The sequence below is a fragment of the Haliaeetus albicilla genome, chromosome 27, assembly GCF_947461875.1.
Source record: "Haliaeetus albicilla chromosome 27, bHalAlb1.1, whole genome shotgun sequence".
Classification (NCBI taxonomy): domain Eukaryota; kingdom Metazoa; phylum Chordata; class Aves; order Accipitriformes; family Accipitridae; genus Haliaeetus; species Haliaeetus albicilla.
The window spans coordinates 12,995,132-13,013,859 of NC_091509.1; the positions used below are offsets into that span (position 1 = coordinate 12,995,132).

At 47.3% G+C, this 18,728-nt stretch overlaps 1 protein-coding gene across 3 annotated transcripts; it reads left to right on the top strand.

The window, feature by feature from the left end:
• The first annotated feature begins 1,220 nt into the window (after nucleotides 1-1,220).
• LOC138682317 (serine protease inhibitor Kazal-type 5-like) lies at nucleotides 1,221-17,893 on the top strand. 3 transcript variants are annotated; one of them, XM_069772471.1, is made up of 14 exons: nucleotides 1,221-1,342; nucleotides 2,497-2,522; nucleotides 3,600-3,727; nucleotides 4,263-4,329; nucleotides 6,011-6,138; nucleotides 6,310-6,361; nucleotides 8,682-8,812; nucleotides 9,409-9,490; nucleotides 9,983-10,050; nucleotides 10,933-11,023; nucleotides 13,450-13,577; nucleotides 13,944-14,007; nucleotides 17,157-17,209; nucleotides 17,659-17,893. In XM_069772471.1, the coding sequence occupies exons 1-13, from the start codon at nucleotides 1,285-1,287 to the stop codon at nucleotides 17,160-17,162; spliced, it is 1,029 nt and encodes a 342-aa protein (XP_069628572.1). In that variant the 5' UTR covers nucleotides 1,221-1,284; the 3' UTR covers nucleotides 17,163-17,209; nucleotides 17,659-17,893. The 3 variants fall into 3 exon arrangements, with proteins under 3 accessions (XP_069628572.1, XP_069628573.1, XP_069628574.1); XM_069772472.1 differs by having other exon boundaries at nucleotides 17,160-17,209; XM_069772473.1 differs by lacking the exons at nucleotides 13,450-13,577; nucleotides 13,944-14,007.
• The last annotated feature ends 835 nt before the right edge of the window (nucleotides 17,894-18,728 follow it).

Here is an 18,728-nt window from a genome sequence, read left to right on the forward strand (position 1 = left end):
CACCAAATTAGGACTCTGCTTACTTGGCTTTGTCTCCAGCTGTAAACACTAACAACTATTCTGATCCGAGAAATGCATGGCAGGAGTTTATTACAAGGATTTATACTGAGCTGTGTTGGCCTGTCTGGCCAAACCATATGTCATGCAGAAGTATGTTTTGTTCCTCAGATGGTGCTGATATGCCTCTCTGCACAGCTGCAGCCTGCCAACCTGTGCTCGAGCCCCTCATTGCTCTGGTCTGCTTGATGCTCTCATTTATCCATGAGGTTTCAAACCTTGCAAATGACTTTTCTCTCCAAATTCTCCGCTTTTCACTGGAGAGCAAGGCACACAGCTTCTTTCCACATAAATCATATTCCAAAACTTTAATGTCATCTTTATTTTCCTCTCTCGAGTCTCCTGAGAAACGTTGCACAGGATGACAACCTCTGGTTTTGTTTGTTGTTGTTTTTATCTCCTTCAGGAGAGACCTGAGCAGGGCTACTTTGCTGGACCCTTTAGCATCAATAACAACACATCTCTCTGAGCACTGATCTGCTTGAAGAGCAGTATCTATATGGTCTGCCAGGTCCCATGTGGGCTGAGAAAATGTTTTCACTAAAAACATTGCAATTTCTTCTGAAAACAAGAGGGAGAGACAGGGAAGGGATGAGGATTCATCAGTATGGTTTTCTCATTAGCACAGCTGCTATGTGAACTGTAGCATCAAACTCAAAGAATTTCAACAAAGCCTCAAATGTGATGTTTTTCAACCTTGCCTGAATGCTTACTATTAAAGCTCATCCTGAGTTGCTTTAATAAAAGCAGAATGACTTCTAGAGGTCTTGAGTGACCTGGCCTTCCTGTTGTCTCTGCTGGAGCCACGTTATTAAAATAAAACCCTTTCAGCTATTTTGTTGGGATATGAAAGGGTATTAGTGGTGTGCCGACTGGGGTACCTCTGTCTTACAAACCACCCTAAAGAAAGCAAGAATTCCTCTGACTGCGTGGGGAAACTGAAATGATCTATTTATAATTTTCTTACCTTGACAAAATGCAGGGAGTGACTCAAATATGTCCCATCCTTATGGAAATTAATTGTGTTAATGGGATCATTAGAATTTAGAGCTACTGTCATCAAACTGGTTTTTGCAGCTAATGATGGTTCTTGGGAAGATTATGTCATAACAAAGGCGGAGAATCTGGTCATCTATATATATGTGATCTGACCTGAGCCCTTTCTTTGAGTTTCATTGAGCAATGCACTAATAGAGACAACATAGGCAAACAACTGCCACCCTCACCATGAAAATAGAAGGTGCCTCGGTGGTCCTTGCTCTGGCTTTTTTCTGCTTCTTCTCAGGTTAGTAATTTCTGATGTTCTCTGTGCTGAAATCTGGGACTGGCAGAGGACACAGCCTGGAAACTCCTGTAAAGGCAGGGAGATAGAGGATTAGAGAGTCTTTGTTCTTTAAAAAGCACAGCAGCATAACCAGAAGACCATCTTTTTTGCTGTACTACTTGTATTGATTTGGTATAATACATTCTTGAAAATGGCTTTTTCTCTTGTGATGGTGATGAAAATGGTAATGTTCTACTGATAGGTGAATGTATCTATTTTTAGTAGAGTTAACAGTTTAAGAACAAACAAAAAAACCCAAACCCCTAGTTGTCTAAGTGGAGGAATACAAATTTCCAACCAGACTGAATTTTTACATAAATAGCTTTACTTTGAACAAAAGCATAATACACTTTTTGGTAAATTCAGAAAAATTGGAATTTCTTGTCAACACTTACTAAGGAATGCATTTTCATATGGCTACAGTAGAGAGACTTCAGCAGGAGTTTAGGCTTGATGCAGTGGTCTTTTGCTTTACTGCCTATTTCTGTTGAAAAAGTGCTAACGGAGGATTTCTTGATGGTTCCCTGTGGTGCCACTGATGATGCAAGAGAAGAGGATGAAACGTATTATACCAGCTATAAGTGGCTTAGTAGAAAGAAACATGTATCAGCTACCCACCTGCTGACTCATTATTGATTTGGTAATTTACGTGAAGTACTGCAAATGGAATGGGCCTTGAAAGGAATTTGAAGTTTTGGACAAAAACCAGTGGTCTAGCTCTGGTATCCCAATTTTAAGTGAAGATGAAGAAAGCCAAAAACATTTGGGTAAGGTTGATACAACTACCAAGGTAGTGGGGTAGAATAATAGAGAAACAGTTACTGAACCATCCCTGGAACTTGGATTTTAAGCCTGAGAAAAGTAACACAGGGAGGGAAGAAAGATGCAAAAAATGGATGAGCTTTTGCATTTGAATGACAAAAAGTGCAATGTTCCAGGAAGTCTCTAATGCCCAGTCCTTTCTATCAGTGTATAATAATGCATTGGATTAGCTTTTATCTGGAGGTATTTGGGTAGATTAGGAAACTGCATCAAGTGTTTTAATTAAATGCTTTTGATTTAAAATTTCCCTTCAAAGATTTTGTATGGTTTCATTGTTGGTTTTTCTGTCACAGATGTTGCCAGCCAAGCTTCAATTAAGGCAAGTCCAACCTTTTCTATTCTGATTCTCCTTTTGTTTTGCCAAATACACTGCTTAATGCATGCTCTGAGCAAAGTCATTTAGATGGACTATACTTAGATATCATAATGCTTTTTCAGTGGTGGAAAAAGCAGTGAATTTCTCCATGTTTAGAGACAATACTTTTGTAATACAGCAATGTCTCTAGCTGACTGTTATGTTTGGTGCACTATGCTGACCACATATCTGAACAGCTCTGGGCTAGAAATCTCATGAGAGGAAGTTAGAAATGGCATGAATTATATTTCCAATGATATTTCAGAATTTTGCTCCTGATCCAGGAGAAACCCCTACTTGCGATAATTCCTGAGTTTGGTAATTAAAAGAATTAAGGCAAGTCCTTTGAGTCTCAGAAAATTATTTGATTCAATGACTGAGAAGTCAGCTCCATTCACATTTTAATCAAACAAGCTTGCCTCTCCTTAGTAAAAACCATTTTAGAAAACATAGTAGCCAAAAATAACTAAATGGTTCATTGATTCTCCCTAGTCTGCATTTCAGTTACCCAGCAGAGGCGGCAATTGGTTGCTGCAGCATTACACAATATTATTGCTCAGCTTCCTAAGAGGATTGTACTTTTCTGTGCTTCAGTCTTGCACCTGAATCGCTCTTCAGTCACTCTGGTCGATTCATTACTCTTGCATCCCACTAGTACTTCTAGGGCTATATTTTCTGCTCTTGACAAACTTTATAACAGATTCCTCCCCTGCAGCGGGCAGCAATTTATGGCTGTATGCAAATTGAATATGTACTCCTTTTCCCATGAATAATCACCCTTGCAATGGGTTTTGAACTTTCTCATTGTCTTTTCTGGCTTCAGAGCCACAGGCAGGTCTCTGGGTGCAGCCTGTACCACGCCTGGTGTGTGGCGAGGGATGAGGATGAGGAGTGTGGTAGCCTCAGGCCTCGTGCAAACAGACTATTGGCGTTGAGAGCACGTAGCCCACCCAAAAAAACTTAAATGTGAATGAACTGTTCTCGGAATCTTGATGGCCTCTGAGGGAACCTCCACTGACTGTCCTCCTCTGTGCTTTTCAGAATGAGTGCATGAAAATTTGGTCACTTCTGCGCAGCGGGAAGTTTTCCTGTCCCACCAACAAGGAGCCCGTCAGCAGCCCGGATGGCAAAGTAGACCTCAACAAGTGCCTGATGTGCCAAAGGCTGCTGTGAGTATCGGCTGCCCGCCGGCTTGTGTGCAGGGTCCAGCGGGCATCCTGCCCACCCGCAGCATGTCCTCTCCTCCTGTAGTGATGAGCCCACTCTTGGGGGGCTCCATGGTGTAGAATCGTAGTCCTGGGCCAGAGAGACCAGTTAATAGCTCTTCAGCAACTCTGTGAACCTAGTAGCTTTCTCCAGTTTATCACATGGCAGGGACATACCACAGGATGTAAGGAGCAAATCTGGGGTGAAAACATACATGGATTTAGTTTCTTGTTTCCATGGATGGTGTTTAATAGGATAGAACCACCTGGATGTTAGGCAGAGAGAAAAGATGGCAAAATGCCCCCAGTGCAGAGGTGCTAAACACCCCAGGCATGTCTCACTGAGCTGGAGCCCCAGTGCTGGTCCATCCCGCTTCCTTGTGCAATGGGGAGGTGGGATTGGCAGGATTTGCCGGATTCGCCTTTAATCACCAGCTATTTTGGGTTTATGTCCCGGGACTGCATGCTGCTCTGTCACTCATGCCTTCCTTTCTTGCAGGGAGAGACACTCAAAAAACACAGGGAGTGGTGGAGAGGTGAACAGGAATGCGAACTCCTTGGAAGAGGTAAGGTGAAACATCACTACCGAAGCCAGTTTATTGGCACGCTGGGAGCAGGATCATGCGGTGGCATTACGTCTTCTGCCTCTGACCCACTTGCCAAGTGCGTTTCCTTGTCTGCAGTGTGGGAAACGCTGGCTTGGCTGATGGGGAAGGGCCCAGCAATGTGCCTGAAATGGGAGCAGGGCAAGCGTGCTCTGCCTTGGCAAAAGGGTTTGAAGGAGGGTGAGACTTTGTGCCATCTATGAGCAGAAAAAAAACCAAAACTCCTTGTGGCACCTCCCAGGCAATCTAGTCCCTACTGGGCAATTACCGCCATGGCACATATGGTCTGTGCCTGATCCAGAGTATAGGCTAAGGAGGATACCTGCCTGTTTATAAGGCATACCACTGGCATCTGACAAATACTTAATAGCAGTGATGGTGCATGTGAGCTCTGACTAGGGCAGGGTGTGGGAGCAGGCTGGCTCTAATTGTCCCTTGTTTATCTTGTTGATGCACCTGGCTGGTTTCTTTTACCCATAGCTGTTTTTCTAGATAGCAGGTCTTTATGTGGAGGGAGTTGTCTTTTTGAGTTTTTATTCTAGATAGGAGTGAATTGGTTTCCATCAGATAAAGTTGGTTGCAGTGATTTTTTTAACTTTTTTTTTTTTTTTTTTTTTTTTTACATCTGGTTAAGCCGGGTAGCTTTCTAGCTCTTGTCTGTCTGGGCAATTTAAAGGCTTTGTAAAGTATAGCTTTTAAACACCTGAATTGCCAAAGTGTGGTCCTGAAGACAGGACAGTTTCACAGTGTCAGGAAGAGACCTACACTGAATTTCTTTGTTCAATCATAGATCTTCTGTCTGGCTTTTGGCAAGTCATTTTCTAGGCTTGACTTTGCCATCTGCAGAGCTAGGATAAGTTATCAAACCATCTCCTCTACACAGTGTGAGGGGAAAAAAACGTATTACAGATCACATGGCAGATAACCTTAAAAGTGCTGCATAAAAGAACCTAAAGACTTCACATGTGGCATGTGTTTCTTATGCTACAAACCTGCTTGTGTGCCCTGAAAGTTATAGGAAGGCTGTTCAGAGGAAAATAAAGACCAGGCTGAAATGCTTAAGCAGGTTTTGCTACAAAAGCCTTTTGTGAAATAGAGTGCTTTGGTTAACATGACATTACGCATTAATTGAAGTGGAAGGTAAAAATGCCCACCTCTTACTCTAGCATACCTGCGAATGTGAGGTGAGCCAGGATTTTTTTTTTTATGCCTGCAGCTTCATCTTTTTACTGCGTATGGATTTTAAAATTCTTGGTGGTGTGTTCTCTCACGAGAGATGGGAAGAATTACTTCCTCATTGAAAATTCACTGAGAAATTGTAGCTTTTATACTTGGAGCAGAACCTAGGTCCTTTGGGCAGGCTTTTGCATGTCTTATCTATTAGAAGTAGAAATAAGGCTACCCTGGATGCAAGAGACAAATCTGCTCATGTAAACACACTGATTTATTTGTTTTATGTTGCATGCTGTAGTTTTAAGAGGACACATCAGGAAAACTATGGTTTTCCACTGAGTTACACCTCAAGGAAACAAAATACTGTTGGAAATGTAATTAATTGGCTGGATAATCCTTTGTGGATTTGTAGAGATGTGTCCCTCTGTCAGCATACCTGTGTCAACCCATGCTTTTGGCATTTCCACAGGATGACTGCCGAGAGTTTCGGGATCTGTTCAAGAAAGGGAAGCTTTCCTGCACCAGAGAAAATGACCCTGTCCGGGATTCCTCTGGGAAGCAACACAGCAATAAGTGCATCATGTGTGCAGAGAAGTTGTGAGTAGAGAAAAAAAACACCTTTTTTGTTGAGAAAGCAGCTGCTGGAATGACACGGCTGCCGACGCCAGCAGACGGGATCGCTCATTCCTCCTGCAGCTGACGTCGGGGAAAACCTCTCAGTCCCTGGAGCACTGTGGTATTCACTTTCTCATCTTGCTTCTCTTCCAGCAAAAGGGAGAATGAACGGAAGTTATCTAAAAACAGACAAGGAAAAGATAAGGTGAGATTAAAGTATTAGGCAGGTCAATATAAAATTTATTGGGTTTTCACCCAAGATAGAGAAAAGGCAACATTATTCAACTCAGTTGCTCAGTCTCCACTGATTTAATTTTGAGATCCACTTTCCTTTCCTTCTTTATTTCTTGTTCATGCTCTTAAATCCCCCAAGTGAACAACTTGTGCCTGAATGTTACGGTCTTTCCCACTGACCTGTGGATCTAGGGACAGGCAAATCCTATCGGAGTAAGAAACCAGGTGTGCTGCGCTGTTCTGAAACCTGGTTTCAGGGTGGACAAGTCAGTGCTGCTGAGGGTGCTAATTAGGTGAAAAAGAAAAATCTGGGTGAAAGGCTCTAAATTTGAACTCTGCAAAGCTCAAGAAATCATTGTATTCTGGAAGAGGAGCTCAGCCCTGCGCTATTGACATGGGCCTGTGACTCAGTTTTAGCTCTTCTTGTTGGAAACGCTGTTCTCATGGAGCTGCCATTTGCCACCTTTGCCCTGCCACCCTGCAGCCACCATGCCCCTGTGCACTGATGCTTTGGTGGCAAAAGCAGCTCTGTAAACTTACCTTTCGATTGCTGCTACGGTAGGGACTGGTGCGGTCCCCTTAAGCCTCAGTCTTGGGGATAATCCTGTTTCAGTGCTTTTCTTAATGACTTTGACACAAAAATATGGAACTGTAAGTGAAATTTGCTGATGGCAAAGCTGGGAGGTAGTATCAGCAGGGGAGGATCAGCAGATCACTCAGGACTAATTGGATAGCACCGAGGCCTGGAGTAATAGAAACAAGAGAAAATGTAATAGCAGTGCAAGATCACACAGTCAGTGATTAACAAGAATTCCTGCTTGTCAGTTAGAAGTGACAAAGGATAAGAAAGCCCTGCCTTTATTAGCGGGTCAGGGATGTGACAAGCCATGAAAAAGGCAAATGCAAGTCTTGGATGTGCTCAGCGAGGTTTTTGCCGCAGAGGTCGGTAAGTTAACAGAGCTCCAGAACTGCTAGTTCAAAGGGAGACCATTTGAGAGAGAGGCTATTAGGAGAAGGCAGATCTGTCTCTGAGGTGGAGGATTGGGGTGCTGAGCTGGGCTGGTCCCAAGGAATGAGGCACAGAGGGGCTGGGAGAGCTTGCCGGGGCTTGTTGGGGAGGGAAAGCATTGCGTGAACTGCACAGGGGTGTGAGTGCATGCTGGTGATGGGGAGAAGCAGCGAGGCTCTCGGGGAGACCTCTGAAGTGGGGTGCGCCATTTATTTCTGATGGGAGCAATGCAACGTGGCTGCTGGCCACAGCAGGTGCAGGCTCATCCTGTGCCGGATCATGTATCTCCTACCCATGGCTAGTTTGGCTCTAGGGAGATGTGGGGCTTTGCACTCTGAGCATTTTGCCAGCGTTAGTCCAGTAGCAAAGCTGAGGAGCTGGAGGCTGAGGTGTCCTGGATGGGATGCAGCACACAATGTTGGGGAAAACCTCCCCGGCAGAGAGGTTGAGATGCTGGAAACTTCCGAGTGAAGCAAAGGATGAGGTCAGTGACCTGCTAAGGACCTTAATGCAAGCTAGCCAAAACTCCCCTATGCACAAAATGGGCAGAAAATTGCAAGCGTTAAAACCTACTTGTAAAAAAATCAAGGGTAAGTGGGATCCAGTTACTTATCTTAACAGTCTGTACTTGCTGTTTGGAATTCACTATTGCAGTGTCTGAAATAGTTGAAATTAGAGGGACTGAACGTTTGCATCCATGTTACATAACAGGTTTCTGTACAGTGATTTTTTTAAAAGGTAACAAATTAATCATCTATTCTCCAAACAACCTTCCACTGCTCATGGACTATTAAGTATGTTTGCATTATGCTTTCATGTTTTAACTGCTGCTTCTTGATTGACATGTCCCAAAGTGTGGTTGGTTTTGGGGATGCTACTTGCTTTGTAAATGAAATTATTATCTGAGCTACAATCCGGGAAAAGGCTGTAGCTGTGTATTAAGGATGTTGGGAGAAGTGGGAGGGACTTCATTACAGTATCAGTCACATCACTGGCATGCTTTGGATAGCCCAACAAGGAGAATAATAATTAGTTGGACCACACTAGAAAACTCCCAACACGTGCTGTCCAGGCAGAAGGACCCGTAATTTTTCTGACTCACTCCTCTGTTTATATACTAAGTGGCTGGTTCTGCACAGCCTCATCTCTCGCCCACACCCAGGCTCTCCTATGATGCGTTGTAATGGTTCAATGCTTTCCTGCAGGAAACCCCAAGTTTCTAAGAATCAGATCAATAAGGCAAGGAGGACAGGGTGCCCTAACCACTGCCCTCCTTCCACAGGATGACTGCAGTGAGTATCGCTCCCAGTTTGAAGCTGGTGGACGACTGTCCTGCACAAGGGAAAATGACCCTGTTCGGGATTCCTCTGGCAAGCAGCACATCAACAAATGTCTCATGTGCGCTGAGAAGTTGTGAGTACGGCTTCTTCTGAGCAACAACAGCAAAGAGGGAAACCTCTGGCTGCAAAACTGCAGCTTCTGCCTGTGGAGCTGCATCTGGGCGATGCCTGGGAAAGAGTTCTGAATCCCAGTGGCCCTCCAAGAGATGCTCCGGCAGTAGGGCTCTGGCCATTGCCCATCTTCCCACTTCCCTTTCAGCGCAAAGGGCCCAGGGGCAGATGAGAAGCAGCGTGGAGTAGAGGAGAAGCAGCAAGGTTAATAGAGAGCAACCCCTTTCCCAGGAGACTGTCGGGCATGGGCAGCTCCTGAGGAGTTTCCCATGCGTGTACTTTGCCTTCCAGATGCTCTCTTTCTACTCCCATAGAGCATATGCAGAAGCAGCCCTGATATGAAAGCAGCCACCTGGATCCAGGATGTAGCGTACAGTGGGAATGGTGAGGAGAAGGGAGAAGGCTTAGGGGTGGGAATTAGGAACAGGACCACCAGGAACAGGGACTGCGGATGGGGAGGTGGTGCCTAATGGCATGATGCTGGCTTACAGGGCAGCCCTGGGTGCTGGTGGCAGTCACACTGCCATAGCACTCCCTTTTCCCCGTCTTTCCTTCTAGCAAAAAGGAAGCCCAAAGAGGAGGTCAGTCTGGTGGAACTGCCCAGCGCAACAAACCGCTCGGTTCAGAGAGTACAAACCAGGTGAGATGGAGCTAGGAGCCTGCCCTGAGCTCAGAGGAAGGGGCTGGTGAGAATCTGTGGGATCCTGATGGCCAGGGACTGACTGCAGTCAGCCTGGGGTGACCATGGTGCTTGGGATGCTGGAGCCAACTAACAGTGGGGGAGAAGCAGATTGTATTGCAACACCTCGCTCATTTGTGGGATGGACCTGCGTGTGAGCATACAAAGTGGGCGTGTTTGGACCCGACAGAACAGCCCCTCTCGCTTTCCTGGTGGTGTGATGTTATATGAGAGATAAAGGGCAGGTTCAGACTATTCAGGTTCAGGTACTAAAGCCAATGGATGGGTATGGAGCCAGCATCAAACCTGCTTCTGTAAGAACAGCCCTGTAATTCTCTGGGTCTGGAAGGACAAAGGGGGAGGACAGGAGCTGCTTTACCTTTGCTGCTTCTCTAGTTGTATAAAAGTTATTTCTGTGTTTGGTTGTTGAATGTGATCCTGCCCCTTTTGCAGAAGAGCTGCGGTGGTTCGGGGTCACAGAAGGGTGTGAATGAGAGACGTCCCTTCTCGTCAAACAGAGGGTAAGTTCAGCATCACCCGGGATGGCACCCTGTCCCCCTGACCACTCCACAATTCCTGGCCCCGGGTTTCTGCCCCCTTCCACCTACATGTTTTTTTCCTAGGGGTGGTTAGGAGGTTAATTGGAGCAGGAATGGTTCAGTAGCACACAAGAGGCACTGTCTGGGATGGAGAATAGAACATTGCAGTGTTTGGTGCTCAGTACAGCACTTCTCCCCACTGGCTATAGGCTGGTGATGGGGAAGAGACACATAGAGTGGGCATGTTTCTCATTCAACCCTTGCTCCTTTTTTGGCCTTGACTTTCCTGTGCGTGAAGCACCAGTGATTGCTGTGCTCAAAATCCCTCTCAGGACACCTTTGCCCAGCAAACCCTGCCTCCTGGCAGGGCACATGTGTCTGCCTGTCCCTGGCTCATCCTCACTTGCTGGCTTGGATGCAGTGCCCAGTGTACCATGTGTTTTCTGGGCACTGCTCAGGCACTCCTGTTTGTTTTATAGCTGCTGGACCTGAGCAGGACTCAGCTGCTGCTTTTTCAGAGCCTTTGCTGTGGAGCTCTGAGATTTCTTGCTTTTGGCTGGTGCAATCCCTTCACCCTCCCATCCACCAAGCGATGCCAGCAGACACAGGGGTGCAGAGCCCTGGGGTGGTGATGCACTTGGGCTGAGCACAGGGCAAGGTTTGTCCTGCTGTCAGCTGCCTCCCTGTTAGCGTGTGGCTGGGGGGGCTTCTCGCCCTCACATATAGTGGTGGGTGGGTGGATACTGTAGAGCCAGCAGCTCCCTGAGAACTGTGAGGGTCTGCAGGGAAGGTGGATTTGCACTGTGCTCCCCCTGTTTGGGAGGGGTGGTGTGATGAGCTGCCTCTCCACTCTCTCCCTGCCAGCCCCCAAGGAAACGCGGCTCAGAGCGGTAGGAACTGCAACCCGGCACCAGGTCGCAAGGCGCAGGACAGCGACACCGATGCCTACCAGCTGGTAAACCCACCTCCTGCATCTCAGATGGCAGCTGCGTGGGCAGAGATGGGGACTTCTCCCACGGAGTGCTCCTCTGCTGGTGCTGAGCTCCTGCCGGCTCCTTTCCCAGCAGCTGCTCCTGTTCTTCCTGTGACCCTAAATCTTCTCACTTGGCCCCATGTCCTTGAAAGGGTTTGAATGAGTGAAAGCATCTGTATCCTGATGTTAACCCCTGTATCATCTCACCCTGAAGCAGAGGGAAGGGGAGTGGGGCTGGATGTGCCCATATGGGGCCCTCCTAAGCCAGTTTTACTTCTGGGCTTGGATCCTTACGTACATCAGCTATGGGGGTGCTGGTCTTGAGCTCAGGCTGGATGTCTGCTCCACAAGTAGCCAAAGTGGGGTGAGGAGTGCCACCCCCCACATGTTGAGAAGGTGCTGAGTTAAAGGCCATGGCCAGAGCAGGGTGATGGTGCTGACCAGGGGATGAGGACAAGGTTGGCAGGGGGAGGGAGGGCTAAAGGGGGGAACACTGAGTGATAGATGATGACTGTGTATGGAATAACATGGGAGGAAGGTGGGGGTGTCTCCTCTTCCTTGTCTCCACAGGAAGGAAATGCAATAGTTTCAACAAAGCTAAAAGTGGAAAATATGAACCTAATAAGAGAAAATAAGTTACCATAAAAAGGGTGACTAAACTGTGGATCTTGCTGCCACAGGGTGTTGTGAAGAGCTAGGATGATTAAAAAAGATGACCTGATGTTTTAATCCCTCTAGCATTTGCATACAGTAATTTAAATAACATTTTGGAAATGTGTTTCTATGGGGCTGGAGGGACCTTACTTAACTCTGTCTGAAACCTCTGTCACCGACTGCTTTTAGAAAAGGGATATTTGAGTTAAAAATCCTGGTAGGTGGTTCAGGTACAGCAATTCTGATGCATTCCCGAGGAGGTATTAGGTGTAATAATGCCAGTCTGCTTCAGGGCTTAGTGGTATTTCCTGGTGGCACCGGAGGGGGAGTGGATGCTGATGAGCCTGACAGACGAGAGGTGATTCAGAGAGCAAATCTGCTCCTCTCCTCTTTCCAGGGCCACCCGTGGGTTTTGTCACAGGCAATTCCCCAGAGCCAGAAGAGTGGTGGCACTGGCTGCTGGGACCTGCGATATGGGGGGCTGCCAGTGGGGTGGGCGCCTGCCCTGGGCGGTAATGCAGGCACATGGGTCATACTGCAGGCAGCAATGTCTGGTGTGCAGGAAGGCATCTAGCAGAGAATTGCAAAGGTCGGTGTTGTTGGCTTTCGTGTCATTGGTAATTACCCAGATGAGGGAGGAAGCAGCACATTAATGAAATTAGCAAGTGATGTTTAACCAGCAGGTGCTATCACAGCACCCCAATGTCACCGACCCCCCTCCGTGCTGCCTTGCATGAAATCTTCCTTCCCTGTGGTGCTTTCCACCCTGTAATGCTGTTGACAAGCCATCATTTTGTGCTAAATGCTGCATCTCTGGGTGGGATGGGAGGTGGAATGTCCTCTCCATCCCAGCTGCAGCTCTTCTGCGATTGCATCATTTGCAAGTGTTGCAACATGTTTTGTAGCACCTGGAGAAGGGGATGGGAACCCATTAGTCACTCCTTCATCTCTTTTTTCAACACCTGGAGCAGAGGTGGGTGGCCAGGCTGAGGAAGGGGCTATGTGTGTGCCAGGGAACAGGCTGTGGTATCTCTGACCTCTGCTGTTTGAAATTTGCTATGACTCTGCAAACACCCACCCTGGCTTGCTTATAGGGTGGAGACCTGAGCGTGAGAGGCTTTTTGGGGTCCCCAAAGGCCACTCCTTGTGCTGTGTGTTTGTCCTGGTTGTGCCATGTGTGGTTTGTAAGGAAAGCTGTGTTTAAATGTTCCTGTTGTCATGCTTGAGAGGAAACAAGAGGGCACCCTTAATTAGTTATAGCTGCTCATATCTGCTTGTGTCTCTGAACTTGGTGGGTGTCAGAAGTTGTGCTGTGTGTCGCACTGCCCTTGGGCAGTGGCAGTGTGCTGTAGAGGTTTTTTCCCTTAATTTTGACCAGTGGGTTTCATCCTTATTCTTGGAGATGAATCGGTATCAAAGCCCTGATAAGAAGGACTAGGGACAGGTAGCAGAAGTTTTCATCTTCTTGCGGATCCCTGGTGAGAGAAATAAACCTGACCTGGACCGAGGTGGATCAGATGAGTGGGTCTCTGCCTGGCAGTGGAGCAGGGAGGGCTCTGTCCCCAAAAGCTTGGCCGGCCAGTCCAACAGGACACACTATCTCTTTACAAGCCTGGCCTTGCTGGAGGTGTGGCGGACATGCTGCAGGGCAGAGGGGCCCCACGGCAAGGCTTGGTTTGTAGGTGTTTTTAAGTTGTGTGAAGGAGGGTCTTGCAAATGAACCAGCACCAAATGTGATTTCTTTCTCTCTTCAGCTGGACTGTGATCGAATTCTGCACGGGGTAAAGGGTGGAAGGATTTTCTGCAGCAAATCCTCACAACCAGTCTGTGGCACTGATGGGAAAACATACAAAAATGAATGTGACTTGTGTTCAGCTGCCATGTGAGTAGGCGGAGAGATTTCAGTAATACAGGGCTATCCACCATTCCCGAGTGTCTTTTGCAGTACAGTGTTTGTTTTGATATATCATGACTCACTATCAAGTGTGTCCTTGGTGCCTTGCTGTTAAGCAAACATAGATCAAAATGCCTGAGATTAATATGATGACAGCTAATTAAGATACACAAGTTTCCAGAGTCCCCTATTCCCCTTCTGCCTGATCATAAGATTGTTTGGGGAGTAATAAATGCCATCATATTGGAAGTCACATCGAAGTGTTAAGGAGTCCACAGAGGACTGTCATGCCGATGGCAGAGAGCTGTGGCACTGAAAGGGAATAATAAGCAATGTCTTGTCCACCCTTTGCAGGAAAGCTTCGAGCTACATCACGGTGAACTATCGAGGTGAATGCCGAAAGCCTGCCCCTGAAGTGGTAAGCAGCGTGCCACGGCTGGGCTATGGAAGCATCAATCTTTTCCTTTCCTCTTGTGAAACTCCTCTGTTGGCACTGTCTCAGCGTGGGGGGGCTGATCCAGGCAGACATAATGGAGAGTGAAAAATGAGAAGTACTTGGCAGTCAGTCACCAGCTGCCCTGCTGTGCTCTTCAGCAGTAGCTGGGGGTTAACACCTTGACCCTGCAGGCAGGTTAACTAACAGGTTAATTGAATGAAAAAGTTAACTGAACTAACAGGCTAATTAAAGTCATGCTCTACAGCTGCTCTTCAGCCATGTGGTGCAGCATGCTCTGGTACTGTTAGGGTCAGCACTGGGAGTCCTGCAGGTTGGGAGGGCTCAGTTGTACCACAGGCTGGGAGGGAAAAGGGGTATTGGAGCCTTCTATCTCCTTTCTTTTTTTTCTTTTTTTTTTTTCTTCCCTCCCCTGGGATGGGATGTTGCTGAAAGGTGGAGAAAACACCCACCCAAAGTGCCTCTTGGCTGTGGGTAGCATTCCATTTCTCACTCCAAGAGCATGCTGGGGAGCCAGCCTGGCCCCTGCATCTGTGGTGGGATCATTAGAGCCTCAGGAGTTGGGTGCTCGTGGTCTGGATGTTTAAATACAGATTCAGACTTGGGTTTAATATATAACCTGGGCATAGTTCTCCATGTTTTACCTAGACTTTATGGTAGGAGAGTGACATATCTGGGAAAACATCTGGCTTCCCTCTTGGGACTTTGGTGAGGCCAGAAGGACCAGAACTGCATAAACCATAAAGGGCTCATTTCCCACATAATATCCAGGGAGGCGGTTGGGAAGTGAAAGTTATACACTAGGTGGCATACTTTTGGGAAAGGTCTTGAGCCTTGACATTATGTACCATCTGCTATGTGGGATGAGCTAAACGTTTCTTAGTTGTGCTTTGTCTTTCCACCAGTGGAAGCTTGGCAGTCTCCAGCACTTTGATTTGCAGCCGGGGTCTCCCAGTTTGTCTCTTGGGTGCGCAGGATGCCTGGTAGCACCCAGAGAGGACTGTCCTCTGTATTGGCATGAACTCTTGAGAAACTGAATATTCATCCCCAGGGAAATACTGAGATTTGTTCCCGCTCCAAACCTGGAGAGAATTGAAATATTGAACCAGCCAAAGAGAAGTTCCGTAAAACTTTGTATAGGAGCTTTGGATTCTGAATATGAATTTGGTATCAATGTGTTTGTAGGCAGCAAAGAGCTTTCCTGTGGGATAGCTGTCACGCCATGCCTTCCTCTGCTCAAGGCCACCAGATCCCCAAAACATTAATAAGTAAACATCCCAGCTCCTCTTCCCCTCTTCTGTAAAGCAGCAGAGTGCTCTCAAGCTCTCAGCTTTGTTTAAAGGTGACGAAATCGTAGTGCAGAGAGAAATAACTTTGCCTGTGATCATACTGGAGGCCTTTGTGTCTTGACCTTTAGTGTGATGGAGCCACTGTTGGCTTGTGTATTTGGGGGGCACGGGGAGACCAGGCACTACACAAGCCTGCTGGTGACTGTGCTCACGCTGCCCAAGACAGATGAGACTGGGTATACCATGCCAACTGAAAAATAGAGAGGATTCCCACAAAACTGTGCCTGGTCTGGAATTCCTTACTGGTTTGTGTTTTACCAAGCTGTTACAGCTCTCAAGCCTCTGCAATTAGAGGAATATGCCATTTACTGAAAGTCAGACGGCTTGTAGCTGTGTTAAGTATTCCAAGGAGAGTTGGATGCAATTAAAAGGGAAAGGGATAAGCTTTTTCCTTGGGGCAAAAGAAGCCAAACATAAACCCTCACATAAAATGATTTATTCTTTATTTATGTATATTTTGTCATCTGAAGAATCAGACTGGAAATTTATGGAAGGTTATGAACAATGTACAGAGCAATGTTATTTTCAGCACTTAAATTCGTGGTCACTTGCGGTATAATGAATTCTTCTTTCTATTGAAGATCCAGGCACTCAATATATGCTACTAAAACCCAGAGGAAACCATCTCCAACACTGCTTTTGGCTTCAGAAATTATTTTAGACAGTTGAAATGTGCAGAATGAAAATGCAAAGGCCTCTCTTTAAGCTTTGGAGGAAGATAAGGAATTGTTACCTGAACGTAATATTTCCTCGAATTATATTTTGAAATTATCCATGGAGGGTGCTGGGTTGCCTGACAAAATGTGTGTCCAAGCCACGTCATCCCTTTGCAGCTCAGTGTCTGCGTCCATTCCTGCCTGCAAAGCTCCTACTGGATTTCCAGGTGTTTTTGGCAACTCTCCATGCCTGGTGACCAGGTTGCCATCAGGGAGGGATGCTTGTAAGAAGGGATGGGAGCAGTGTGGTTTGAAAGAGATCTGACACTAAAGGATGTATCTGTGCACTGCTGTAGTGGAAAACCTTGCTGCAGAGACAGCCGGTCCCTTGGGGCCTCAGGCTGGCTGGCGTTTGGACTTACCAGCTTCCCTGGGAGGTCTGTGCCGTAACCAAATTCCTTTGATCCTGTTCTGCTTTACTGAAGATAAATGTAGGTCTGAGTCCTGAGTTTAGATATTGGTTTTGGTAAGCTAGCTGTCCAGTAGGTCCTGCAGTGCTGTGTCATATGGATGAATTAATTGTGGGTCTTTCCAGCACGTTTTACTTTTAATGCTGCATAGCTCACAGTTCCTTTACTTGTTCAAAGGTTTTTCCACAAATCACCCATGTGGTAGTCACCAGTCTGTCCACATTAGTCAATAGGTCAGGGGAAAAAAAGGGAACTTCTCCTTTTTTAAAATCTGTTTCTTAACAAAGACTCTTAACAAACAGACAACTCCCAAGTTTGCAATGGGCAAGTCCTGGTTTTCTTATAACGGTCTTTATTTTGTCATGCTTCTTTTAAAGTGGCAGAAGGAGGAAAAAGAGCAGCACCTTTAGGTTAGGTAGTAGGTGTGGAAAGCACCTAGCTTCAGGCTGAAATTAGTCTTGTGCTCCTAGGCGGGCAGCAACCCAACTTGCCTGCCCTGGTGCCAGGTTCTGCTGCAGTTGTTTGTGTGGCTGCTGAGCTGGCCGGAGGGGCTGTCACACTGATACTAATGCTCGGCAAGGGTTACACAGCAGTGGTCGTGCTTGGGATGGACTAATTTTTTGTTTTTTTCTTTCCAGAAGTAATGAAGTTCAGACTGCCAGGAAACACTGGGGATCAGCTGTGACTAAAGGTACAGAGAGAGGGACAGTGATTTTCCCCCTCTTGGCCAGCCTGTCCTCTGGAGGTTGTGTTTCACAAGGGTTGGAGCATCCAGCCTTGCCTGGATGGGCTGCGGGGCTGTGACAAAGGGCTCTGCAGCGTGCTTTTCCCTCTTGCCGCAGCCAGGGGATGGTGGGGCTGAGCCCGTGGGAATGCAAAAACTTTCTAATGCCTGCGGTGCTGGGCTCTACCCATTCCTTTTCCCCTGGCTCTGTTTTTTTCAGCCAAGCTGTCCCTGTGGAGCAGGGAAGATGCTGTCAGAGCAGCGTGCTCCTGTCCCCCATCGTGGGGATACAGGGGTGGCTCAGAGCCCCTGTAGAGCATAGGAGCATCATAGCTTTGAGGTTTCCTCATGGTCCTGTCAGGTCTCTTTGCCTTCTGGGACCGTAGTAATAAACTGTCTCCCTGCTGTCTCCCTAGGGCAAGTAAAGGAAGAGTTGATGTTGAGCATCAGGGGAGCTGCCAAGTCCCCAGGACTGCCAGAGCTGCCTTCATCCCCTTCTGCAGTGAACGGGGCCTGTCCTTGCTCAGGTGGAGGGCGAAGGGCTGTGGGGACCCAGCGGTGTCTTCCCAGGTCTGCCCCATGCGTGCTGTTGCGGTTTCTGCTGCCTTGCTGTGTCTTAGTGTGCTTCTACAATAAAGATAACTCAGCAGCTTCATGTCACTTTTCTTCACTAAGCCTTGCGGGAGGGACAAACGAGTCCCCACTCTGGCTTTACGCTGCGTGCACCTTAGGCAATAAGCAAGCGCAAAGGCCCCCAGGGGTGCACCAGCTGCTGTAAATACCTGGCAAAGATGTTGGACCCGAGGAGGAAGAGCATGGACTGGGGTTTTGTGAGGAGGGACCAGGGGTCAGGTTCTCTCTGACTCATTGTGGGGTCTTGGGTCAACCACTTCACTGCCCTTTCAGCCCTTTTCTTTTGCTTTTAAAATGGACATTAAAAGCTACTTACCTACCTCAGAGGGTTGTTTTGATATTTAATTGGTCTACATTTGGAAACCCAGAGAGGAAAATTGGTTTAAAAGCACTCCATGTACTGGGCTGGCAGTTTAGCTGTTGCAGTAAGTGTCTTCTTCCAGCCTCCTCATCTGGGGCATGAGGAAATCCAGACCACTTTGAGCAGCTGTGGGAAGTAGATGCACCTCGGTCATGTTAGATGGTGTGCTGGGCCCTGCCCCACCAAAGCCTGAGCTGGGGGCACAGCCGGGAAGGTCTCTGGGATCTGGAGGTGTGAATTTGACCAGCAGTATTTCTTGCTCTGAGCAGGAAGGTACTGATGGCACCCTTGAGGTAGTGCTGGCCAAGCAGAAAGCTCAGTCATCTTGGTGGCCCACGGACCTTCACCATGTGCTTCTGGGTCACCCTTCTGCCTTGGCCTGAACTTTCTTCCCCAAACAAGGCCCTGTGGGCACAAGGGCTCAGCCAGTGCCCATCTTGGGAGCCATCTTCTGCAGGGAGGGATCCTTCCTTCAGGGTGCTGGCGGAGATG